This window comes from Onychomys torridus, chromosome 11, assembly GCF_903995425.1.
Source record: "Onychomys torridus chromosome 11, mOncTor1.1, whole genome shotgun sequence".
Classification (NCBI taxonomy): domain Eukaryota; kingdom Metazoa; phylum Chordata; class Mammalia; order Rodentia; family Cricetidae; genus Onychomys; species Onychomys torridus.
In genome coordinates, this window is record NC_050453.1 from 29,371,886 (window position 1) to 29,398,189 (window position 26,304).

At 45.6% G+C, this 26,304-nt stretch overlaps 1 protein-coding gene across 1 annotated transcript; it reads left to right on the forward strand.

Annotated features, from left to right (window-relative positions):
• Positions 1–214: 214 nt before the first annotated feature.
• On the forward strand, positions 215–22,883 carry Tbx19 (T-box transcription factor 19). The gene is made up of 8 exons (XM_036203097.1): positions 215–608; positions 8,209–8,473; positions 9,784–9,918; positions 13,255–13,316; positions 14,439–14,500; positions 17,762–17,950; positions 21,352–21,487; positions 22,586–22,883. The coding sequence occupies exons 1-8, from the start codon at positions 406–408 to the stop codon at positions 22,881–22,883; spliced, it is 1,350 nt and encodes a 449-aa protein (XP_036058990.1). The 5' UTR covers positions 215–405.
• The last annotated feature ends 3,421 nt before the right edge of the window (positions 22,884–26,304 follow it).

The following is a 26,304-nucleotide window of genomic DNA, read 5'->3' on the forward strand; positions in this document are numbered from 1 at the left end:
CCTGGAATAATTTTAATTAACGGGAAAATGGTCCTCAATACACCGATTAGACCTCTTCAGGTACAACAAGATAAAAGCCTGATAATTTGGATGGAGTACTCTTCTTAAACGTCTACTGTAGGCACGGCAGCCAATGGGAAAGCCAGGCTGACTCCCACCTGACCCAGTGAGTAATTAAGAGAGGGCCTTTTCTTCTCCACCTCTCTCCCACTCTACCCTGCTCCCCAACTGAAGCTTAACAGGTTGGCGGCATAATTTGGAGACTTTCAGGGGTGTCATACTAGAAGCTTAAGCAAGGACCAAGACATCTTCTACTCCCCGTCACTGACCAGCTGGGGTCGAAAAGCCAGCAAGTGAGGGGAGGAAGGGGCTGGGGACGGCTCTCAGCAAAGTTTGCAAAGGCCTATGGCCATGAGTGAGCTGGGCACACAGAAGGCTGGGGAAGGCACTGTGTCTCGCCTGCTCAATGTGGTGGAAAGTGAGCTTCAGGCAGGGAGGGAGAAGGGAGATCCTACAGAGAAGCAACTTCAGATCATCCTGGAGGATGCCCCACTCTGGCAGAGATTCAAGGAAGTTACTAACGAAATGATTGTGACCAAGAATGGCAGGTGAGTTTGTCTGCATCCTGGTTGTGCTGGCCTTGGGTTGGCAAGGAAGGCAAGACCCCTTTAGGAATGGCGGGGCTACCAACCACTCTTCCTTCAGAGGCACTAGGCTCTGACCGAACACCTCAAAGAAAGACGGTCTCAGCTGGCTGTCACTCAGCCAACTTAATTAATTTCCCTGATATCCTTAGAGCAGTGGAAGATGGAGACACCTGTCTTAGACACACATTAAATGGAGAATTGCTTTGCCGGGGGCCATGCCCCATGCACTGGGGAAGTGGACTCAACTGTCAGAAAGTGGTATTCATTCTTGACTGTGTGCCCTGGAGCAGACGTGAGCACAGCCCTGTTCAGACAATGTGAAAGTTGATTTTATTTGGAGACTGGGCAGTTTCCTCTTAAGCCCAGCAAAGGTGTCAGACAATTTTGATTAGATGAAGATTGGGATTGAAAGGGCAGATTTAGCTCACCGATCTAACCGAAGCGTCTGGAAAAGTCAGTCAGTGGCTCACAGAACCAGGGCTAAAGCAGCTGTCCTGTGGAGAAGGGCCCCTGACCCACCTGCTGAGGAAGCAGTTTGGAGCCAGGAATTAGAGAGACACAGGCCTGGGCAGAGAGGAATGTGTAAAATGCTTCCTTGAGGAAGCATTTGTTCAGTTATGACTGTGTGTTTGTGACTATGTGAAAGCTGGCATGGTCACAGTGAATGAAGCCTTAATACCCTGTCTCAGGGAAGAGAAGTTTTCTCCTTTTATCTCCCCTGCAAAGAGTGGGAATTACAGGTACGGCTCTCTGCTGGTATTTCTCAGATTCTGTGAAGTTGATTCTGTTAAGGGGCTTTTGAGGCCATATTGAAAGCTTGCACTTAGCGGAGGAGATGCAAATGTTTTGAGAGAGACTCGCTGCTCAGCCACGCTGACTCCCGATACGGTGCTCACAGATCAGTTGGTACCCATGGGCACAAAAGTACGAGACACTGAAGGACGTTTGCAGTGATGTTGGTTGAGCCAGGACTCTTATTCTGACACCTTGAGAGAAATTTGGTTTTAGAGAGAAAAGTTAAAAGCCAGCTGAACTTCAAGGCTGGCTTTTGTCCTCCAGCAAAGTGCTTTAGTTCCCGGCGTCTTAGCTTTCTCATTTCAAATAAGACACGGCGCGTAAAATGAGCTATTCCTTGTACAGCCGGAAGAAGTCTGAACCCGAGGGCCGTGGCGTGACGGTGACCTGCTTTGTGAGGCGAAGTTATACTGTAAATAAGTCATTTTATAAACTGCAGTTACAGCAGCAGCAAAGCCATCACCTGTGTGGTAAAGACATTCCCCTTCTAAACAGACCCCCGTTTCTTCAAAGACGAGCGATGATACAATTGTAAAAATTTAGTCATGTCTGGTTGTGGGTGGAACATTCGGCTTGTGCTTTATTCTTGTGTAATCACGCTGGTACCTAGATTCCATTATTTGACTGTTAGAGTGGGCCTCTGTTACAATTCAAATGAGTACAACCAATACATTAAAATATGGTTCAAGTATTTTAGTAAAGGCAATAGAAGTCTCTGAGACATTATTAAATTCAATTTGATAGTAAATTATAGCAGAATGTGCCTTTGCCATTTGAAAAGAGTGTTTTTTACCTTTTTAACCCGCCCCCCCAAAAAAAAACCCTAGTAAAATTCCTTTCAGTATTTAAAGTTTAAAATGATTTATATTTAAAGTCATTGCTAGTAATTATGTGAAAATTATTCTTTGTGGAAACAGTGCACTTGTGGCCAGAGTTGCTCTTAGTTATGATTGAAACCTATTTTCTTAAATTTCCTTAAGTCTGCTGAGCCTTTAGGGCCACGATTTCCCCAGAGTTTGGACAGCATTTCTACCCTGTAGATAGGAGAGAAGATGAGCCTGTAAGGAACTGCTGTGTGAATATCGATCGAGCTTGCTCAGGACCTGCTCACACACACTCCCCTTGGGTTTTCAGATTCAGATTTTGGTAGACTTTATTGTTCTTCCCACAGACCAAGGTTCCGGTTTCATCGTTTCCTTACACCTTCTTCCTTCCCTTCACCCACCATCTCTTCTTCCATGTCTCCTTTTTACACATTCCTCTCTGCCCAGCCCTGTGTCTTCTCCAGTTCGTGGTTCCAAACTGCTTCCTCAGCAGGTGGGGTAGGGGCCCCTTCTCCACAGGACAGCTGCTTTAGCCCTGGTCCTGTGAACCACTGGCTGAGTTTTCCAGACGCTTCGGTTAGATGGGTGAGCTAAGCGCTGAGTGGGCGAGCTCCCACGGCCGTCTTTTCCCTTCTTTCTGCTTTTCTCCCCTTTACTGATTAAACAGCAACAACAACCACACTTTGAGCCTCTTGTTTTTTGTAAGCTTTCAGATGTAGTAGTAACTGTTGGCTGTGCTCACTTTCACCTCCATCCTTTAAGCTTATATGTTAGGTTGCAGAAAAAATTCAATTCCAATTATACAGGCAACTAGATCAAATCTCCCCATCCTCCTTTTCCTCCTCTTTTTTTTAAAAATTCTGTATTTCCTCTCTTCATTCTTCCTTTCTTATCTTTCCCCTTCCTTCCTTTCTTCCGCCCTTCCTTCCTTCTGTCTTTCCTTTCTTCCTTATTTCTTCCCAGTACTGGAGACTGCCTAGGCAAGTGATATAATATTGAGCTGGATCCCCAGCCCTCTTTTGAAGGATCTCACCAAGTTGCCCATGCTGGCCCTTAACTTACTTGGAACCCCAGGGTGGCCTTGAGTTTTTATCTCTCATGCCTCCATCTCCTGAGTAGCCGACACAGGAGCCTGTGAGCTCAGACCCAATGCAGTTGTTTTCTTTACCTATAAACACCTTCATCTGAGAGGCAAGTGCTGCATTTCCTGTATATTTTATGCAGTTTAATAATTTTGTGTTAGTTAAATTTGCCTTGCACAGATTTTAAGAATTTGGAAGCATGTTCTGACATAACTGGTGCTTACAGAAGATCATAAGTAAGAGCTGGGAATGCAGGGTTGGAATCTGTTGATAAGTGGGGGTGCTCATGACGCTCAGATCCTGCTAGCAGTTTCCAGTGAGGGCAGCATGCAAGTGAGAAAAGGGAAGGTCATACCCCAGGCAGGTTCATCTCCATGTCTGGGTAGCCCATGGATTATTTTCTCTACATTTTTATAACCACAAGTGAAGAAGATTATAGGCATCGGCGTAATCTGCTTCTAACCGGATGCTACAGCTCTTTTGCCTTTGACTTAGACGTGATTGACAACTGCAATCAAGCTTATACCTGCTTACCTTCATGTATTGACATTCACATGCCATGTGTTTCGTAATTATACAACACATATGCACACGGACACACACACACACACACACACACACACACACACACACACACACACACCTCACCCCTCAACCCTGACAGCTCTAGTGAGCCCCTGATGACTGTTAGTGTTTGGTGAGGAGAGTGAAGAAGGTCTTTTGAGCAAGACCTCCTGAGTGGTGCCTTGGATCGCCTCGGTTTTCTCTCTCCTTGCAAAGTCGGTCTCCTTGCTTCCCCTTTTCTTCTGTAGCCCTCTCTCCTGCCAGCCTCTTCTAGCAGGGCTATCTCCCAATATTGCTGTTGGTGAGATGAAAACTGGACAGCTAGCTTCCCAGCAAAAGCGTGGGTAGACTCAATACCCATGAGCCACCAAGCATGGTGCCTGGGGACCAATTGTTCACATTGTCTCATTTTTTCTTCTTTCCTGTCCATCACTCTCGCTTTCTCTTTGAGGGGACTTTCTTTCAAGGATGAATTAAGTGCTGATAATCTGTGAGTTACAGGCTGAGTCATATGTTTCTAAACTCCTTAAGACTCTCAACCTCTCTGTGCTTAGTCATGCTTTGGGGGAAAATGGAAGAAAAAAAAAATCACTTTGAGCTGGGTGGCAATGGTGAATGCCTTTAATCCCAGCACTCAGGAGGCAGAGCCAGGCGGAACTCTCTGAGTTCGAGGCCAGCTTGGTCTACAGTGTGAGATCCAGGACAGGCACCAAAACTAGACAGAGAAACCCTGTCTCGAAAAACAAAACAAAAACCAAATCACTTTGCATAGAAGTAGATTTCATCCCTGATAGCAAACTCTTGCCATGAGTGATGACCACAGGTCACAGATGATATATTGAGATCACTGTGGGTCAAGACAAAGAAGGGGAAGGGGGAGATGAGGTGGAAGGAGAGGAACTTGGCTAAGAGAGAGGTCAAGTCTGGTTCTAAGACCGTGGGCAAGCTGACAGATTTATTCACTCCTCATTGTGATAATAGAAATTAAAATCACATGGCATTGTTTAGTTCACTCAGGTGGTGATCTCAAAACCAAGAATAATTTTAAAGTTGTTGGCAAATGGATCACTAAAGGGTATAAAACAATTGATCATTCTATCATTTTTCTTTAACTGGCAGCATTATTATGTGATTCATATAACATATCACCCATACATTTAAGGCACACAGTTCAGTGGGTTTAGTGTATTCCCAGAATTGTGACTCCTTCTCCACGATTGAATTTTAGGACATTTTGTTGTGTTCTCCTGACCAAAGAGTCCTGTGTCCCTTAGGCATCAGTGACCCCCTAGTTTTCTCTTTGCCTCTATAGATTTACATATTCTGGTCACTGCATACAGCGGAACCATACAATATGAGATTCCTTGTAAAGATATTTTACTTAACCCCGTGTTTTCAAGGTTCACATGTATTGTAGCATGCAGCAGTACTGCAGACCTTTGGTAACCAAATAACACCCCATCACATGGATATAACATATTCTGCATCTGTTCATCATTCAGTGGATCTGTCTGTTTTTGTAGTAATGCTGCTTGACATATGTGTAATCACGTGTTTTCATCCTTCCTGCATACACTCCCAGGAGTGGAATCGCAAGATTAAATAGCAATGCCAACAGACCATTTTCCACAGTGACTGCACCACTGTACATCCTTCACAGAACTGTGAGAGGGGCTCCAGTCTCCCCTGCTCACCCACGTTTTCTGTGGTCTTGCTTTTCTGCTGTAGCAGTCCTTGAGGGTGTCAAGTGGCATCTTACTTGGATGCTTTTAGGATGCCTAGCGATGCTGAGTAGCTGCTTGTGCAGTCACGTTTCTTTACAATATCAAGTATATCTGAATTTGGAAAGAAGGAAGAAATGCCATTACAGGTCTCTTCTTTGTGACTGAGACCTCACACGACAGAGTGGAGAGACTAAGAGCGGGGAGCTCAAACCTACTGGCACACCCTATGGGGTGTTTCCTTCTCTTGGCCCCAGCAGATATGGCATTTTCTTTTAGTCTCTAGGCTTATTGGAACCTTAGGGCCTCCGTACTAAACCAGGGGTGTAGTGACACCTCCTTGTGGTGAGGAAGACTTAAATGAGGTGTAACATATGCTAACCCCTGGATGAACAGGGTAACTATTAGCATCGGAAGTTGACCTTGCATTAAATTATCTTGTTAGTGGTAAGTGAGGACTGCACCAAAACTCCCAGGTTTGGTGTATACTGTCGTCTGGAGCAGGTGCAGCATTCTGTGCTCAGGGTCGGGGAACAGAGATGCTTTGCAGATTTTGCTCTTATTTAAAATAACGTGCTACAGATGCTACATAGCCTCATGGTACTTTTAAACTTTAGCTCATGAAACAGCAATTTATTTGTCACGCTTGTGCTTTTTTTTTTTTTAAATTTTATTATTTTAAGACAGGGTCATCCTATGTTGTCTTGGCTGGCCTGGAACTTACTATGTAGACCAGGCTGGTATTGAAGTCATAGAGACCCCCACCCTCCTCTGCCTCAAGTTTAACTATTCCCTTCACTTTGCCTCTGCCACTGTTATTGAGTGACCATACTCCACTCTTGTGGGTTTTTTTCATAATGTAAAATGTAAAATGAAGGAGGAGGAGGAGGAGGAGGAGGAGGAGGAGGAGGAGGAGGAGAAGAAGAAGAAGAAGAAGAAGAAGAAGAAGAAGAAGAAGAAGAAGAAGAAACAAACCCCAAATGTATCACTTTAGGGAAAACTTGGGACCAGAAGACAGAGACCACTTGTAACCATACCTCCTGTGAACAAGCTGTCTTCCCAGCTGTTAAAACGACTTTATGGATCTCTATGTCATCTCTCTGATGCCCACGTCTATGTTCCTTTGCAAATGACATTTTTGTGTTCAGTAACTCCTCTTGTCTATACTGGGCCAATACTATTAAAATAATTGAAAACAAATTGCACAGAGAAAAGGAATAGTTCAATCTGGGGTCAAGAGAAAATAATGGAGAAAACCCATTCTGTTGCTTCCATTCAGAAGAAAAGCAAAAGAAAGCAGAGCAGGGAAGATGATACTCACCAGCCTCCCTGGTGACCTGAAAGAGAAGTCATCTTGAGGAGGGGAGTGATATGGGACATGTGATTTTCAGCCAAGAATATGGGCTGGGAACACATTATTTGAGGCATTTTCTCCCCTAGACATTTTATTTCTGATGCACATACTTCGTCCCATTTATTGAAACTCACATCACAGCAGGGCAGCTTTACAATGTCATAGGGATTCAGTGACTTGATTCCTATGAAGTGTTTATTCCAATACCTGGTGAATGTGCTAAGTGTTGGCACTGTGCCCCCAGACTCATGACCAGTCCTGTGCACTGTGCCTCCAGCTGGCCAGTCCTGCTGCTGTTCTGGAATCTTACCTTGGGTCACTTTGGACATTGGAAGCGCAGGCAGTATCAACTCTGCCTGGAACCACTTCCTTTGGCTTTTCTTTCTGGAAATAGGAAGTCTAGAAAGAACTGGGAGTGATGGTGGCTATGTGGTTTCTCTTTGTGGGTAATGAAAAAGCTTTAGCGGGTTGGGGATTTAGCTCAGTGGTAGAGCGCTTGCCTAGCAAGCGCAAGGCCCTGGGTTCAGTCCTCAGCTCTGGCAAAAAAAGCTATAGGATCAGAAGTCAGATGTTTAGATAGATGTGAATATTGGCATTGTTCTAGAGGGTTGAAGAAGGACCAGTGAATTCATATCTACATATCAAGAAGTATTTGCCTTGAACAGAGATCCCCACAAAATGATCAAAGACAGGTGGGGTTTAGGGTGTGCACAGTCTCACACTCCTCCCTGTGTTCATGGTGTGCGTGGGTATGGGAAGGCTCTGAGAAGTCCTGCAGGAAAGGAACCCTAACTGTTCCGTCAAAATCCCCTTTCCTGCTGGCTTCACTATGCAGCTGTGTACACCTTTATTCACAATCAGGGTTCCATCTGAGTTTGGGGACGGCAGGTCTAGAGCATGAGGATGTTAGGGAGAAAGCTGTCGGAGAATGTGGCATCTGAGGACACACTTGTCTGTATGCCCTTCTGTATGAAATGACTAGACCGAAGGTCTGCAGATTTTAACACACAGGACAGTGTTTTATAGTCAAACCCCAATGTCAAATGCATCGATAAAAAGAGGCTCTGGTGGAATTAGGGCTGTGATCTTAGCGGCTGTCTATGTAGCTTCCTTTCCAGATCATTCCATGGAGGGTCTCCTCAGGGGTGAGAGGCCTCTGGGGCAAGGAGGGGGAAGGGATCCTCTAATATCCCTTTTGTGGCTGTTTCTGGCTTCTTTCAGACGGATGTTCCCTGTCCTGAAGATTAGTGTTACAGGACTGGACCCCAATGCCATGTACTCCCTCCTGCTGGACTTTGTCCCGACGGACAGTCACCGCTGGAAGTACGTCAATGGGGAATGGGTGCCCGCGGGCAAGCCAGAGGTCTCTAGCCACAGCTGTGTCTACATTCACCCGGACTCCCCCAACTTTGGGGCTCACTGGATGAAAGCTCCCATCTCCTTCAGCAAAGTAAAGCTGACCAACAAGCTCAATGGAGGTGGGCAGGTACGCGCGGCCTCCCCACACACCAATCAAGAAATATCAAGGGTGCATTTAGGCAATTAGAGGGGTCCTCACCAGCCTCTTTGCCCACAGAAGCCGGTTATTTCCTGGAGTCCAAATGTAAACAGGAATAAACAGCTCTTAATTGGTGCTTCAGTTTTTAATGGACTTCCTGATGGTAAGAGAACGAGAGAGTGTACCAGCTTACTTAATCATCAGGCTCTTTCCCGTTTTGTCTTACGTGGGGCGCTTTTTACTTAGCCCAGGGAGGGAGATGTTTGTGGGTACCAGGGTTTTGTTTTCCTCTCCCTCCCCCGTTTTTTTTTTGGTGTAAGTGGCATGTTGGCAATAGACAAAAACCTTAATAAAAAGCTGCTCCTAAATGAAATAATTACTTCTTCTGCTTGGGCATTATGATAATTATCAATAGAATATTGAATCAGCTTTGGTTTTTGTTTTTTTTTAGAATACAATAATTCAAACAAACCTTAAATAAGGAAGGTTCTATTTAAAATCTCCAATTAGGGTAAACACGATGTGGAGCCTCTTTTCCTCCATTTCTGTGGTAGGTTGCAAATCCAGCTCCCTGGGTAAGGCTGTTAGTTACTTTATAAAATGCAGACTATTTGGAAGCTTGGGAGAAAAGGCCTGCTCCTCTACCCGGCCCTCAGGTTTTGCTTTGTTGGTGCTGAGCCTGTGCCTGCTCCTTTCTCTCTCTGCTAAGTGGCAGGGAACATAGGAATCCATAGTTTAGGAGATAGAAGTAATGCAATCCCAGGCTTTGTGTTAGCCAGAATATTCTTTATTAAAATGCAGATCTGAAGGTTGCCTGTTCCTGCCCTACTATATCTCACAGCACAAGGCTTTCAATAGCCTTTTATTCAAATCATAAGAGTAAAGTTTATATAGCCCTCTGACATTAGATTCTCTTACCCTGTAGGCATTGTTAACTTTTTGTGTTACTGGGGGACTCTTCATATATGAACAGATATATATTTAAACAGATTGAAATGCATATTGTCGTGCTGAACACAGAGGAGGCAAGAAAATGGAAGCCTGAACTTGGATAGAATAGAGAAAACTTAACTTTGGCTGTCCACCTCTGGCCCAGTCTGAGGGTCAGTGTGATGTTTGCTGGGAGTGTCTGAAAACATTTCCTTACTCATTTTCACACAGGACTTCATGTGTGTGTGTTCCTAGTTGAGGGGGGTTGCTGAGCTTGGGAGAAACCCAAGGTGCTGGTTAGCTGATCCACTGTGATATGCCAGGCTTAGCTTTGCTCTTTGAAACTTTTCCCCCCTCCCATTCAACAGATAATGCTGAATTCTCTGCATAAATATGAGCCCCAGGTCCACATAGTGCGCGTTGGAGGCGCCCACCGAATGGTCATGAACTGCTCCTTCCCTGAAACCCAGTTCATTGCTGTGACTGCCTATCAGAATGAGGAGGTAAGGGAGTGTGTGCCTGTGCACACATCTGTGCCCCGTGTGTGTGTGTGTGTGTGTGTGTGTGTGTGTGTGTGTGTGTGACTGTTCCATGGAGGTGCAAAGCAGAATTGGTGGGGAGTCTTTTTATTGCCAATGAGCAAGACTAAACAGAATTTAAGTTTTGAGTTATTCATACTGTCCCAACAATGATAAAGCTGAACAGTGAGGCATGTGTAGAGATTCTCGTGCCTGTCTGTTTGCTAAAGGTCCATGTGTTAGTCAGCTTTCTGACACTATTACAGGTACAGGGGACAATACAGAGAAAGTTTTACTTTGTCTTACCATTCCTGGCCTCAGTACAGTCCAAGTGACCCCTTTGCTTTTGTAGAGGGGGAAAAAGCCCTTCCCAAATTCCCTTCAGGTCTCAGTGATCTGAAGACCTTTGACTGTGTCCTACCTCCTAAATATTCCACCAGCTCCCAGGGAGCACCAAGCCTTCACACACGGGCCGTCGGGACACACTCAGAACAACGACAACCCACCACAGCAGCCTCCTGGTGCTGACAAGACAGTTATCTCGAGTTAGAAAACTGCTGAATTGTATTAGAAATCTGAGTCTTTGTTTTGGGCCCCTCAGCATGCTTGGCTGGTAGCAAGCTGATGTGTCTGAGAGGAGTGTGGGCTGGTAGGGTGGTGGGCAACTTCTCCTTTCTGCTCTGGAAGCAGGCTTGCGGGGTTGACATGTGTATTCTCCTATGGTTTTTATGATACCATCTGTTCTGCTTGTCAGTTTTTTCTCTCTGAGCACAGTCAGGTGTTTTTTTCCCCCCTACTTAGTAACTTGAACATTGAGTCTTTAGAATTCCAAGCCTGGCCTCTCCGTGAACGGCTTTCAGTCCATCTTGTTCACCAGGGGCTGGTAGCTCTGCTATTCATCAAAAACAACTGGGAAGCATTGGGTTCTTTTTGATTAAACTTAAACATGAAAGATAATATAGGTTTATTTAAAAAATATAATGGATGGTAGCAGAGTATGCAAGGTAAACATGAAGAGGAAAAATGCATTTTCTTCTGCTTTTGGAGGCGCACTGTCTATGAGAGTTATAATGACTGGCTTTAAAGTGTATTCCCCCACATTTGCTACAATATATATGGGGATTTCTTCGTAGGGATGATTTCTTCACATAAATTGGTTCATCTTGTACATGTTAGCTCCACATTTCTTTCCTTCCTTCCTTAAACAACTTAATATATAGTGGATCTCTTTCTATGAAATTACATTCAGGCATATCTCTTTTTCCTATAATCATTCTGGTATTTGATTATACAGGTCTATGACATTTCATGTGAGCAGCCTCCTGCCCCCAGCAGAACTTAAGTTGTTTTATTTTTTTATTATAAATTATGCTGCAGTGAATGTGCTGGGTAGTCCATCATAGATTGCTTAGTAGTGAACACCTAGAGGCAGGATTGTTCTGCACAAGGAATGTATGTGGAGGATTTTGATAAATGTGCCAAGTCTGTCCCTTGAAAAGGGCGTCTCACTGGTAGCCCCCACATAGAAGCAACCCCTTTCACCCTTGGCAATCTTCTCATTAACAGAAATGGTAACTTCTGCTTTAACGTGCATTTCTTTATGTGGAGGCTTTAACAGAGTCAGGCACCAGGTTTGGCATCTCCAGGGATGGTTTCTCGAATCTGCAATGTTCTGTCTCCTATGAAGGACCCTGGTAACATCAGGTTGGAAACTGGCATCTTGGCTTCTATAGGTGGAATGATGTTGTAGACCTGGCTTAAGGGCAAGTGTGCAGAGAGAGTGTAGCTGCTGTTCTGTAAAGTAACCCAGGCTCTCGGCAGAAGCCTGGCAGTTGTCCAGGGGGAGCAGAATCATCTACAAGCCTCCCACTGGTGCTGTCTTTGAAGATGACACCTGAAGTCTCCCAGCTAGCCTTCTTTTCTCCACTTCTCTCTGAGACGAGTCTGGCTTGAAGGGAGACCATGTGTCTTTTATGTCTTAGAGAAGTGTCCTGACTCTTCTGCCCAGGCAAAGATCCTTGCCTATTTGTATGCTGCTCGCTCTTAGCCACTGGCCCTTGCCATTCAGTTACTGACTTGGAAGATGCCACAGGTGCTAGACAGTTCTCTCTGAACCAACTGCCTGGCAATGGTTACCTTTCTAGCAAACTCCCCAGCCTGACTTAGCCATTCCTTAAATTTGAACATATCCCCTGGAGATCAAGCTATGTAAAATCTAAGCCCGGACCCTGCTACTGCTCACAAGGTTTCCCTGGGAGTTGAGCAGGTGTGGGGCTGGCTGAGAGAGTCCAAAAATCTCCTTCACACCCAGTGCTTGCTTTGCTTCCCACCCAACCTCTCCAGGCTCAAGCCAAGAGAAATACAAGGCACCTGTCCTGATCTGCACCCCCTTCCCCCTTGCTAGAGAGAGCTGTACTTTTATTTTACTTTCCTTCCTCCACATAGAGTCATAGGCTCTTGCAGACATCACTATTTTGTTTGCTTTCTTCAAAAGTATTTGCTGGATATCGGTACATGCTGACTGTTATCAGAGGTGCTGGAAACACTGCAGTGAATAAAATGGATTCTCAAGGCACTTATGTACCAGTTGGTGGTTGATAAAGACAGACAGACATTCTCTCTCTGCCTCCAGCTCTGTCTCAAGCTCTGCCTCTATCTCTGGCTGTCTTTGTGAATGTCTGTGTCTCTCTATCATGATGACAGATGGAGCTGAAGAGAGAGAACGCAGGATCGGCGCTGTGAAGTTTCACATCTTCACTTTTCTTTATAACTGTCTAATATTTCTCTTTCATTATAAAAGCTACATGTTAACATATACATGTCACGGAATCTGTCCCGCTCACTTATTGAGTGGATTTTATGATGTAGAGGGACAGTGGATGGGAATGGATGGTGTTTTCGCATTAACGTGGCCTGTGGGTAAGTGGTTCCATGAGAACAAGGGACTTGATGCTGAACCGTATACCATAGTTGATGTGCGGATCGCACCTGCGCTACACTCCCCACTGTGGGACAGGGAAGGAAACTGTTTGTGGTAGGGGCTCGGTGACTCTTGGATACAAATGAAAAATGAGTGAAAAGGAGGCCTGGTGGGCCAGCCCTGCCAGGCTTTCCGGATCCCTAGCGCTGGGCCCACTTTGCTCACCTGGCACACCATTTGCTGTTTCTGTCCCACAGTGCCACTGTCAGTGCAGTGGTGAACAGTGAGACATGGGAAGCGGGGAGAACAGGAAAGAGGGAACTCAGGCTTTACGGAAGTGTGCAGGGCGAGACAAGGGCTCTGTCTGCTTCACTAACCCTTCTTGTCTTTTCAAATGCAAGATAACAGCTCTCAAAATCAAGTACAACCCGTTCGCCAAGGCCTTCTTGGATGCCAAGGAAAGGTGAGTAGAAGGATTTCAGTGGGATCTTGTGAACTGAAATCTGCAAACGTGGGGCTTCTTGAGCAGAGCTTGTGTGTGAATTGCCTTCGCTAGAAATATGCTGCAACGCTCAGTCAGGTCAGGGCTGAACAAACTCAACAAAATTCAAACCAAATCACAATGGTTTGTTCCTATAGCAATGGTCAGAGCCTGCAACTGTCAGTATTTTATCAGCCTTGTTTTCCTGTGGATTAGTGGATGTAACATAACCACATAAAGATGTGATTTAGATTTTAAATAATTCTCTCGGCTCTTACCCAACCTTTGAAGACTAGATATGGTGTTTTATTTTAATTTTTGAGACATGATTTCAGGCAGACCAAGCTGGCCTTGAACTTGCAGTGTATCTGAAGATGATCTTAAAATTCTGATCTTCCTGCCTCCATTTTGCAAGTGTTGGGGTGACAAGCATGTACCATCATGCCATGCTTCATGTATGTGGTTCTGGGCAGTGAAGCCAGAACTTTGCGCATGCTAGACAAGCATTCTCCCGTCTCAGCTGTGATCTCCAACATAGGAATATGGTTCTAATAATTCCCCCTTTTCCTTCAGATAGGATCTCCTTATGCCCTGGAAACCTCCATCTTGCTGCCTCTGCCTCTGGAATAGTGGGGTTACAGGCATATACCACTATCTGGCTTTCAATTTTTTTTTTTAAAAAAGTTATCTTTAGTCCAAGAAAAATGAAAAAAACCGTGGGAAGCTTCTATTTCTCAACGGTGAGGGAGAAGAGTTAGAGACTTTCTGGGGCATGATCTAGTCTATCACACATGGAATTGCCCCCAAACCCTATGCAGATCTTAGCTGCTGTTGTTACTGCCTGCACATTGTCAGGCATGTAAGAGAATCACAAAATGAATCGGATCAAGGTAAAAAGTGACAGCTGTAAGAAAGACAGGAAAGGAAAAGTAAAATCGTCATGGTTACGAAGGACTCAGTGCCTCCGGGAAAGTGGACCTGGGGAGGGAGGGTAGCAACTTTGACTGTTCTTATTCCAGGACGTTTATCGCTCTCTGCAGAGAGTTTTATGTGCTTTATGCTAGACAACTGTAACAGACTCTGTGCTTTTCATTGCTCTTTCAGAAACCACCTAAAGGACATTCCAGAGGCTGTCTCTGAGAGCCAGCATGTGACCTACTCACCCTGTGAGTAGAGTGGACAGTGTGTGGGAGGCATGTGGGTCGCGCAGGGCGCCATTTCCCTTCAAGCTCATTTGACTGTCAAGACTGTGTATAAGGCCTAGTCCAAGTCAAGAGCCCATAGATTATTTCTCCAACCTGAGGCAGGCATATGCCTTTTCCAGAGTGCCTAGAGAGAAGCCAGGTTCCTAGGCTGAGGAGACCCAAGCAAACCTCAGGTAGGAGCCTTGAATGGAAGTAATCCCTTTCATACGCTCTAGCTCTCATATAAGATCTCCGTAACAGGCATCCAGGCTCCTCTTCTCCCTGCCAGACTCTCCTCTCTTGCTTCTTTGTCCTGGATTTTTTCATTTCCTTAATTTTTGCTGATGTTGGAGTGGGTCTTCATTGCAGGGCCTCAGCAGGCTGTGGCCTTGCGTGTTAGGAGTTTCCTGGAGGGTGGGGAGAGCTGGAGTTGATCACACCTGGGGATTCTCAGGTTGCGTTGGAGGACATTCCTGGTGGTCCCACTTTCTCCATGCTCCAGCACAGCAGAGGCCTCATGGCAGAGCCAGTCTTCTGAAGCTGCAGTGGTAACCCTACGGCAGTGACGTGGGGGTGAAGTTGACCTTATGACCTATCAGACAATACATCTGAGCATATTTTCCCCTCCCTCCACTCCTCTCAGCTCCTCCCCACCTCCCCTCTATCCCAGATCCACACCCCTCCCATATCCTTTCAGAAGGAGCAGGCCTCCAGGAGGCAACAGCCAAGCACAACAAAACGAGACACAATAAGACAAGGCAAAAGCCCTCATGTGGAGGCTGGATGAGGCAACCCAATAGGAGGAAAAGAGTCCCAAGAGCAGGCAAAAGAGTCAGAGACACACTTGCTCCCACTGTCAGGGTCTCGCAGAACCCCAAGCTAACAGCTGTAATGTGTCTGTAGAGGAGCTGGCGCAGACCCTCGCAGGCCCCCAGCTGCTTCGGTCTCTGTGAGCCACGTGAGCCCTGCTTAGTTGATTCAGTGGGCCTTGTTCTGCTGACATGCTCTTTAGTTCAGATGCTAGTGGATTGCTGAGAATGATTCTTGCCGCCATGTGAAAGCTTTGGGAGTCCTCACCCCCTCCTGTCCTCAAACTGCAAGTCATCTTCTATGCAGATGTGTTGGTAGAGTCTTGCAGAGACGCCATTAGGAAAGCGCCCCCCCCCCCATTTTTGAGGCAGGGTTTCTCTGTGTGGTTTTGGTGCCTGTCCTGGATCTCGCTCTGTAGACCAGGCTCTGCCTCCAAGTCCTAGGATTAAAGGCGTGTGCCACCACCGCCTGGCTAGAAAGCTTTTTAAAGGGAATTTAGTGAAATGCTTTCTTGTTTAGGATAGGGTCAGTGTGGACCCATACCTTCTCAATATCCATGAGCTGTAATGTTTTCAGTAAATATCCTGAGGTGTAGACATCCTGGGGCAAACTAAGTGGCCTTAGGGTGGGGGGTTGGGAGGGGCTCTGCCTTGTTTTTGTCAAGAATTCACCCTGATTTTTGTTTTTTTTTGCTTAGTATAAACACCTGAATCCTGACTCTATTAATCAATGTAGAGAAGTTTTTAAATTTTCTCTAAAGTGTCTATAATTTTAATCTAAGAAATGGACTGATAAATGTAAGTATATAAATTATGAACATGCCAGAATATGAAAGCCATACAGAATATCTGAGACTCAAGGAAAGGGCTACATGGTTGCAGTTTAAATAGTATGTTGGGTTACAGAAAGAGCCTCAAGGCTTCTGCAGGTCGGGGGTGGGGAGATGATGGTACTTGCTGTGGAAGGGTGAGTACAGCCAGAAGTTTTCCTGTGTCCCACCCAGTCCGCAGCCACTCAGACCCAAGTAAACACACAGAGGCTTATATTAATTAAAACTGCTCAGCCATTAGCTCAGGGCTACCACTGACTAGCTCTTGCACTTAAACTCAGCCCATTTCTGTTCATCTATGTCACCACGTGTTCCGTGGCTTTACCTGTGTGTCATTACATGCTGCTCCCTGGATGGCGGGCCATTGTCTCCACACTCAGCCTTCCTCTTCCCAGAATTCTTCTTGTCTGCTTATCCCGCCTATACTTCCTGCCTGGCTACTGGCCAATCGGCATTTTATTAAACCAGTGTACAAAAGCATTATCCCACAGCTGGGGAACAAGCAGTTCTATCCTGGAGGTCAGGCTGCACAGGTGATAGCCTTCTGACCAATCTGTGATGTTCTGTGAAAGACTTTTGGGCAGGTCCAGATAAGGCCAGGAAGGGGGATCCCCGGGGAAAGCCTGTTCACTGCTGCTGACATTTTTACACATGTGGATGTCTCCACAAGGATAGCTTCTTAGGGCTGTCCCTGTGTGGAAGGTTCCTGAAGAGCCATTTCAGAACATGCTAAAGACGTACATTTTGGGGTGAGCTATTTTGATCTCTCTTAGGTGGAGGTAATAAAGAAGTCAAAGGGATTGGGGATGATACTGCATACTTTGTTTACTTGTATGTAAACATTTTATGCAGGAAGAGTGGGCTGTCACACCCATCTCCATTTTCTTTTTCTTTTTTTAAAATTTTATTTTATTTATATTTTATGTATATGTGTGTTCTGCATGTATACCTGCATGTCAGAAGAGGGCATCAGATCCTATTATAGATGGTTGTGAACTACCACGTAGTTGCTGGGAATTGAACTCAGGACCTCTGGAAGAGCAACCTGTGCTCTTAAGCTCCGAGCTACCTCTCCAGTCCAACCCAGCTCCATTTTCACATTGCTGTGGTCTAGGTGATGATCCTCATCCACTGTACTTAAGGAGCAGCTGTGGCCCTGTCTAGTGTCCATTTGTCATTTTAGCTGAGATGGCTTCTTGTTTCAGGGCTCACATCGCTAAGTCTCAGTTTTGCCTAGAAACCCACTTAAAGTAAGGCATTCTGGTCAGACTCTTCACCAACCATCTCCATGAAATGTTTTGTGGGCTTCCAAAAATTCAGTGAAAGGTTTGTTGTGCAGAAATAGCTCCTTCTCATTTTCTGTGCTCTTAAGAGTCCTGTTTGTAGGCTCCTGCTGGAAGACATCATTTTCCCACTGGGTAGAAGAGAGAGGGACCTTTACTCTTCCTGTGTGACCATATTAAACAACCCTTGAACCTGCAGTCAGGGAGTTACACATACATCTAGTGTTTCCCAGACTAACACTTACTTTAATTAAGCCAGAGTGACTTTTGCCATCTGATTTTGGTGTGGAAATCTCTGCCCTTTCTTCTTGTCTATTCTAGTGGGAGGCTGGATCTTTTCTAATCCAGATGGCATGTGTACAGCAGGAAACACCAATTACCAGTATGCTACGCCTTTGCCTCTGCCTGCTCCCCACACCCACCATGGCTGTGAGCACTACTCTGGCCTCCGAGGACATCGGCAGGCTCCCTACCCTTCCGCGTACGTGCATAGAAACCATTCTCCCTCAGGTGTGTAGTTCTGCTAATTAAACCCTTGGGCATATACTGTGGGGGGTACACAGCTGCTAAAAAGAAGTGCCTGAAGATGGAATCCCTTTCATCTATAGTATACACACACACACATGTATAATGTATGTATATGTATTATTTTGTATACTAATATTTGATAGCATTTTGTCTCCTCACCTTTTGTGTGTGTGTGGAATAGCTGTACCATTGGGCTATAGCCCCAGCTTGTCCATGGTCTCTAATGGGTATGAAAGGTCTTGACTCAGGGTCCTGATATACTGGTAGTTTTGGGATGATGTCTGTTGCTAAGTCAAGTTGTGGGGTCTGAGATACTCATCTCATTGTCCTTCAGGGATCGTTGTTATCATTGTGTCCATGGCTTGGTCTAGGGAGTCTGGTCCAGTGCAGGAGAATTGTCAGGAAGCCCCTGGAGAGCTATAGTCCAGTCTGTTCAAGTCTCTGATTGAGTTGGAGTCATGCAGACTCGACTTCTATACTTTTCCAGTCTAATTTAAAATTGGTATTGTCAGTTTTCCTTGTTGACTGTTGTCTATCTTGGCCTTGTGCATGCTCAGACCTTATCTGCATATTAGATTTGTTAAAAAAGAAAGAAAGAAAGAAAGAAAGAAAGAAAGAAAGAAAGAAAGAAAGAAAGGGGATAAAAGCAAAGGTTAATTTTTTTTTTTTTTTTTTGAGACAGGGTTTCTCTGTGTAGCTTTGTGCCTTTACTGGAACTCACTTGGTAGCCCAGGCTGGCCTTGAACTCACAGAGATCTGCCTGGCTCTGCCTCCTGAGTGCTGGGATTAAAGCTGTGCGCCACCACTGCCTGGCTGCAAAGGTTAATTTTTAATTTTGGTTATTCACGTACTAAACAGTTACTGAGAACCAATTATATGCCAGGTTCTGCTTCAGGCACAGGAACAAAATGGTCAGATACTTTCCCACTATGGAGCTCCCTGTCCAAACATGAGTGACCAACACCAAATGCAACAGATGAGTGAAGTTCATGACATGAGATGCCGCTTTCCTTCTTCAGCGACACCTGGGCTTTTCATTTGCAGAAGGCTTCCTGGTCATCAGAGATCTGTCCCTGTGCTCTTCAGGTGATTGTCCCTGGAGCCTCAATACTGCTGCCAGGAAGAACATGTGGCTTATGGGCACTGGGAACTAGCAGGGCGTCACTTTGCTTCTCAGTTCTTTCCAGTGCTCAGCACACAGATCTCTCTTCCAAGCCCTCTCTTAGGAAGGTGATTCAGACCCAGCCTTTTCCCTGGAGGAGCTATAAAAATACATCAAGAATTAATCATAATACAGGGGAATGAGTGGCCTAATGTGGGTCTCACAGCTGCAGCATCACCTGGGAACTCGTTAGCTCTCTAGTGTCTCTGGCTCCACTCTGCATTTTAACAAGATCCCCAGGTGCTTGTAAGCACATTAAAGTTTGAGAGGCAATCTATAAAACACACAGACCAACATAAACTGTGGGAATGAAGAAAAAGCAAATAGGCCTGCCTGGTGGGCAGAAAAGGATGCCCAGAGGGGGCACAAGTGGCAGTGGACAGGAATGAAAGTGTGGATGATAGGCATCACAGGCAGAGATGCTGGGTGCTTTGGAGGAGCAAGTGCTGTGTGCAGACGCAGAAGGGTAAAAGAGCCTGGGCTACCTGGGGGACAGATCTGGACAGAATGAGAAGGAGGGGTACCATTGGTAGATGTAAGAACTGGGACTAAAGAAGTTGTAAGTGCCAGCCAAGAAAAGCAGCAGCATGCCCCAGGCTTGATTTCGTTTTGTGCTGCCAGGACAGATTGTCTGAGGTAGGGTAAAGAAAAGGAATTTGTTCCCTCACAGGGAAGCTGGCTAGTCCAAGACCAAGGCAATGACCTGTCTTACTGTGTTATGGCATAGAGGAGAGCGGGAAGGGGGCTGCATTCATCATTTTTATGAAGAATTCACTTCCACAGTAATGGTGTTACTCCAGTCATGAGAATTCTCACAGGTCCTGATTACCACCAATGTTACACTGGGGATTAAGTTCCTAATGCGTGAACTTTGGGAGATGCATTTGAGCCCTAGCACCAAGGTTGGTAATAGGAATCTTCTCCCTTCTTCCCCACCCCCTCTCTCATTCCTTCTTCGTTGTTCCCCTTTCATATACACTATTCATTCAAACGAAGGTTCAAAAAAGTAGACAGTATTCTTTCTTTTCTTATAAAAATATATACATTTAAAGTATACAGTAATATATTGATGCACACATACATACATGCACACACATATACAGTGAAATCGTTACTATGTTTAGGGAAAACAACATTCATTTAAAATATGAAACAGAATCTCCCTAGGCAGTGATGGTGCATGCCTTTAATCCTAGTACTCTGGAGGCAGAGGCAGTCAGATCTCTGAGTTCAAGGCCAGCCTGGTCTACAGAGTGAGTTCCAGGACAGCTGTTACACAGAGAAACCCTGTCTTAAAAAAAGAAAAAGAAAAAGAAATAATAAGAAAGAAATTCTCTTAGTAAAATTTAGGACATAGTATATTATTATTATTATTATTATTATTATTATTATTATTATTAATTTTGAGACAGTGTTTCACATAGCCTAGTATGGCCTTGAAGTATGTAGCCAAGCATTCTGATCCTCCTGCCTCCACCATTAAGTGCTGAGATTACAAGGGTATACCCTTGGTGTCTGGTTTATGCAGTACTGGGCATCAAGTCCTGGACTTGATTCACATTAGGTAAGCAATTGAGCTACACTGCAGCCCACCATACAGTATTAATTCTAGTCCATGTGCTGTGTGCTCCATCTCTGCACTGACTCGTCCCTTGTACCTGCATGCCTCTTGCACCTCCCCATCCCTGGTAGCTTCCATCCCATCCTCTGCATCTATGGACCCAACAAGTCTGTAGTCTTGTTCAGGTGAAGCTTAGCATTGCTTTGTTCCTGTGGAGAATCACTTCTCTTGAGAAGTTCAGATCTCTGGGACCTCTAAGGAGAAGGAAGGCCAAACCTCAGAAATCTCTGGGTTTGGCATCGCTCAGACATTGTTTGAAGGATGCTCTTGTGGTCCATTCTTGAAGGATGGTAAACATGATGAAGTAAGTCAGGCAGACTGCATCACACAGGGCAAAGTGGTCTCCTTCCCCCAGCCTTGTCTATAAAGTTGATGATGGTGAGGCATTTATAAATTGAGCAGGTTATAAATTGAGCAGCACCTGGTCTGTAATGGACACTCAATAAACACAAATGTCTTCCTATTCTGTTTCCCTCAGACATTACCAACACAGTATTTGTACCTATAACATAGCCTGCAGTTATATTTTGCTGTGAGATGATGTCACTGGTCACCATGTTTACATGTTCTGTCAAGTGATCTGTTGTTATTTCCCCAAAGTGAACTTGATAGAAAGCTCAAGCAATAATCTGCAAGTTTTCTCGGGACCTGACAGCTGGACATCCTTATCCTCTACACCCCACGCCAGCATCCTGTCTGTACCCCACACCAATGGGCCAATCAATCCAGGGCCCAGGTAAGATCATCTCCAGGAACTCACTCATAGTTGGACTTGGAGGCTTCCTGTATCTCTGAGGACTCATGTGCATTGCTTCCAGGATGTATCAGTTTAAGTTATTCTTCTGACATTAAGCCAGTAGGAAATGAAGGTGGCAACTGGGTGACTCTTTTGCAGTTGGGGAAAGGGCGGTGAGAAAGTCCTTATTCAGCAATATGCTCTTCATTTTATGGCTATAGCATTTTACAGGTTGAGGTGGTGAGTAGTTTGGTCCATTTCTCCAGGCTTTGTACCAGGGAGCAGAAGTGAGGCCCTGAGATGTAAGGATGCTAGAAAACACTACTTACAGAATACTGCATGCTTAGCATCAAATATTTGCCTTTTAATTTAGTCTCTACAACAATTTCTGAGCTATGCAGAATTGTTTCTTCATTTTTTTTTTTTTTTGAGGATAGAAAATGGGATTCAGCTGGATGGTGGTGGCGCACCCCTTTAATCCCAGCACTCCAGAGGCAGAGGCAGGCAAATCTCTGTGAGTTTGAGGCCAGAGTGAGTTTCAGGACAGGCTCCAAAGCTACACAGAGAAATCCTGTCTGGAAAAACAAAAAACAAAAAAACAAACAAACAAAAAAAGTGGGATTCAGAGATTCAGAGATGTGAAGGAATTTGACCAAGGTCACAGAGCTAAAAAGTGGTAGAGGAGTCACCCAAGGTCCTCCTAGTCATATCTATCACATTGCCTGCCTTGGCCAGGTGGAGGCCATACCACACAGCTCATACACTAAGAACCTTCCTTTCATTGCTTTTATTATCTTAGGTAGCTGCAAGGGAGTCCCAGACAGATGAAATGCTGTTTGAGATCTAGTTGTTACTAGCAGGGGCAGCACCAGAATCCAGCCCCCCCACCCCTTTTTTAACTCCATCTCACTGGGTCTCTTGGATTTTCTGCAGAAATAGAGACTAGAGACACAGTCCTTGTCAGAAGCCCACTTCCTATCACTGCCCCTCTTGGCCCTGCCTCTTACTGTCAAGGGGTTCTGGAAATGTACATGTGCTTGTTAGTGGCATCTTTTTGCTGAAGTACCATCACCAGTTGCTGTCTCTCTGTCTCTGCAGTCCCTATCCATGCCTGTGGACCATCAGCAATGGAGGTGGGGGCCCTGCGGCAGCAAGCACAGAGGTGCATGCCGGTTCGCCAGGAACATTCCTCCTTGGGAACCCTGCCGTCACCTCCCCTTCCTCCTCCGTGCTACCCACCCAAGCAACCACATCCACCGGTGTGGAGGCCCTCGGTGAATCTTCCCTCACCAGCATTGCTGTATCCACCTGGACAGCGGTGGCTTCCCATCCTTTCCCAGGCTGGGGTGGCCCAGGGGGTGGTGGGCGCCATTCCCCCTCTTCATTGGATAGTTAGGCAGGCTCTTAGGAGTCTCTATCAGCAGAGAACTGTCTATGTGTTGGTCCATAGCAACCGCATCTGCTCATGCCAGTGAGTTGGACTGCTTCACCCAGAGGGCTGCATGGTGATGCCAGAGGCCTTCTAGAAAGTGGCTTAGTTTGGCTGATACAGATTGTACTTTTACTTGTGTCTCCACCATTTCCTGTGGCTCTCCTGCTTTCCTGAGCTTACCCACATCGTGCTTAGGTTGTGAAGTCAGTTTTGTCCCTGTGCCCTGCCCCCTGCTTCCTTTTCTCTGGAGCTGCTGCAGGGTGTGAGGAAAGCTCAGACATTGACTGAGTGAGGCTGCTGCTTCCTGGCTTTGTGGCAAGTGTGACGGCTGTGTGGCCGTCAGATCTGAGCTGGCTTCCGCTTTGAGACCTTGAGATGGGAGTCTATAAAATTAATGACAGTAAGCAAATGTTGAAGTCCATCCCGGGTGGTTTGTAGGAGTGTGTTTGGAATTGAGGAAATGAGGTTGACTCCCTCACTAGCTCATAATCAGTGGCTCCCCATTTCCTACAGAATGAGACTTCTGAATGAGACTTCAGGTGATGCCATAGACTAAGGCCAGCCTCTGCCACTGGGCCTTCCTCTGCATCTCCAGCTCTGTCTGTTAACCCTTTAGCACCAGTCAAGCAGATGCTTTTCCTCCTCTGAGCTGCTGCACTTGCCCCTCTCCGTGCCTCTGCCTGTGCCTGAAGTATCTCTCCAGTCCTGGCTGTGTGAATTGTACCTACTTGGCCAGGACAGCTTGAAAACCACTTGGGTGTTCATCGCCTTGGTTGATGTTCATCTTTCTCCATCCCCTGCTTTCCCACCATCCTTACCTCAGGCACAGAGCTCACCTCACTCTGCCTTGTGTTTCTGTGAGTGTATCTGTCTCCCTCGTCGACTATAAACCTCTTGAGGGTGGGACCCAGCCTTTCCGTCATTGTGCCCATAGCCTTGACTGTGCCTTGACTACCATAGGTGCCCAATAAACATTTGCTGAGTTGAACGGGTGTGAAGTGTGTGTTGACCAAAAGGACTATATGGAGTTGATGGAGAGGGAGAACTCTGACACTAGCCTGTGACACAGCAGCAAGGCAGTGTGGAAGCCAGGGGACACATTGGTTAGACAGTCCCCCTCATCTGAGGCACAACCAGCTTTGTGATCATAATAACACATGGGAGTGAGTGAGCTTATTCAGGATCCTCTGGAACCATTTATAGGGGTATAGGTTCCTGGGTATGTCCCATACCTGTGGGTATAGAATCTTTGGGCTGAAATTTAGAATCTGCACTTCAAAAATCCTCGGAAGTGACTGAAGAGCCAGGTAGGAAGCTACTTATTTCAAACAGAGAAAGAGAATGGGGATTATTCAGGTCCTTAGTTCATGAACTTCAGCTTCTACCCCAGTCAAGGTCATTGCTGTAGTCAAGGAGCAAAACCATGGCTTCATTCATCTTTCATTTCCTTACCCAGTGTTGACTGTACTCATCAGTATGGAAGCGAGCTTTCCAGACCCGAGTGGTGAGTTCTCTGCACAACATTACCAGACTGCACTGACCCAGGGGTCCTCAAGCTCCACCACAGTGAGGTCCAGTGGTCCCACCGTTACTCCATCAGCTGAACTCCATCTGCTCTAAGGCTGAAGGTGTCAAGCCTGGCATTACTGGGTCCTTGGCTCTCTCTATAGTGAAAAACCCCATAACATGCTGTTAATCGGGGTTCCTTTAAGAAAAATAACACCTCAGATCTCTGGAAACAATAATACTTCAGATACATGGTATCCTGGGAGGCCATTGTACTCCATTTGGGTTGCCTGGCTAGAGCTCTGGGCCACTAATTGATGTGAATGACTAAGGCAAGCTATACTCATGTGACTGTTCTTTGAAAGGCGCTTCATCGTCATGTTCCCATGACAGTGCTGTAGCCCAGGTCCCCAAGGTCCCCAAGTGTCTCTGTGACACCATTAGACATCATTAAGGTCTTAAAACATTAGCATCTCTGCCACATGGTATTTTGGTAAGTTTTAAAAAGTGGCCGGGGGCTGGAGAGATGGCTCAGAGGTTAAGAGCACTAGCTGCTCTTCCAAAGGTTCTGAGTTCAATCCCTAGCAACCACATGGTGGCTCACAACCATCCATAATGAGGTCTGGTGCCCTCTTCTGACCTGCAGGCACACATGCAGACAGAACATTGACAGAACATTGTATACATAATAAATAAATAAATAAATAAATAAATAAATAAATAAATAAATCTTTAAAAAAAATGTGGCCATGAATCTGGGCGGTAGGAGCACACACCTTTAATCTCAGCTCCCGGGAGGCAAAGACAGAAGGATCTTTGTGAGTCTGAGGCCAGCCTGGTCTACAGAGCTAATTCCAGGACATCCAGGGCTACACAAAGAAACTCTGTCTTGAAACAACAAAACAAAACAAAACAAAAATAAGACCACGGCTCATTCTGTCAGAGCTTTGAGTGACGGCCGCTTCTAGTTCCTGGTGAAGGCCTTGTCCTCAGTTGCTGTAACAGTTCCTTGTGTGCTAAATGATGGATGTGTTCAGGTCTCTGTGTCTGTCTACATGCATGTTTTATTAAAGTATGAAAGCCCATCTTCACACCTTTTCCATATCTCCCAGCCTAAAGCAAACAAAACATATGGTCCAGAGGCTCCAAACAGCAAGAAATCAATAACCTGGATTCTTTTTCTGTTCTCTTTGCTCCAGCAGCTCCATTCCTCTGCAGAGCAGTAAAGCGTGCAGCAGCTGAGTTGGAGGTGATTAATCTCGTTAGTGTTATGGGATGCTCAACTTGGAATTTGAAATGATTCATGTACGTAGGCAAGTGAGAATTGCTTCTGCATTTAGAATCTCCTTGCTGGGTGAATATCAGCAGGCTAAAGGGCCACATAAAATTATCCTTGCACACCTGGGACACCACATCCTTTTCCCAGTGCACAAGTCTCTGTTGAGGGTTGCCACACTCCCACTCTGCTCCACCCCTCCAAGTAGAGATGGCTGGGTCAGGATTTCTGTGTTTGTACCACAGTCCTATCTGTTATAGGCTGTGTGGTGCTCCTCAGACCACAGAGGGCTAAGTATTTCAAAAGAAGAAAAGGAACCTCAATTTGAAATGCATTGTAAACAACATAAATTAAAAAATATACATGAAGAACTGTTGGTGCCCAGGTTGATTTGACTTTGATGTCAGCCTGGTCACTATGGCTGTTCTGGGGACCCAAGGTGAAGTAATGGTTGCCCTTCAGCCTGACAAGTCTTTGGGGTCTCCAAGAAGCCATTCTTTTCTTTGCACTCAGTACCTGAGGAGTCCAGGGCTGCTCTTGTAGAGCTTGGGCTGGTGACACTCTGGGACAGTGTATCCTGCTCCTTGGCACTGTCCATATTCA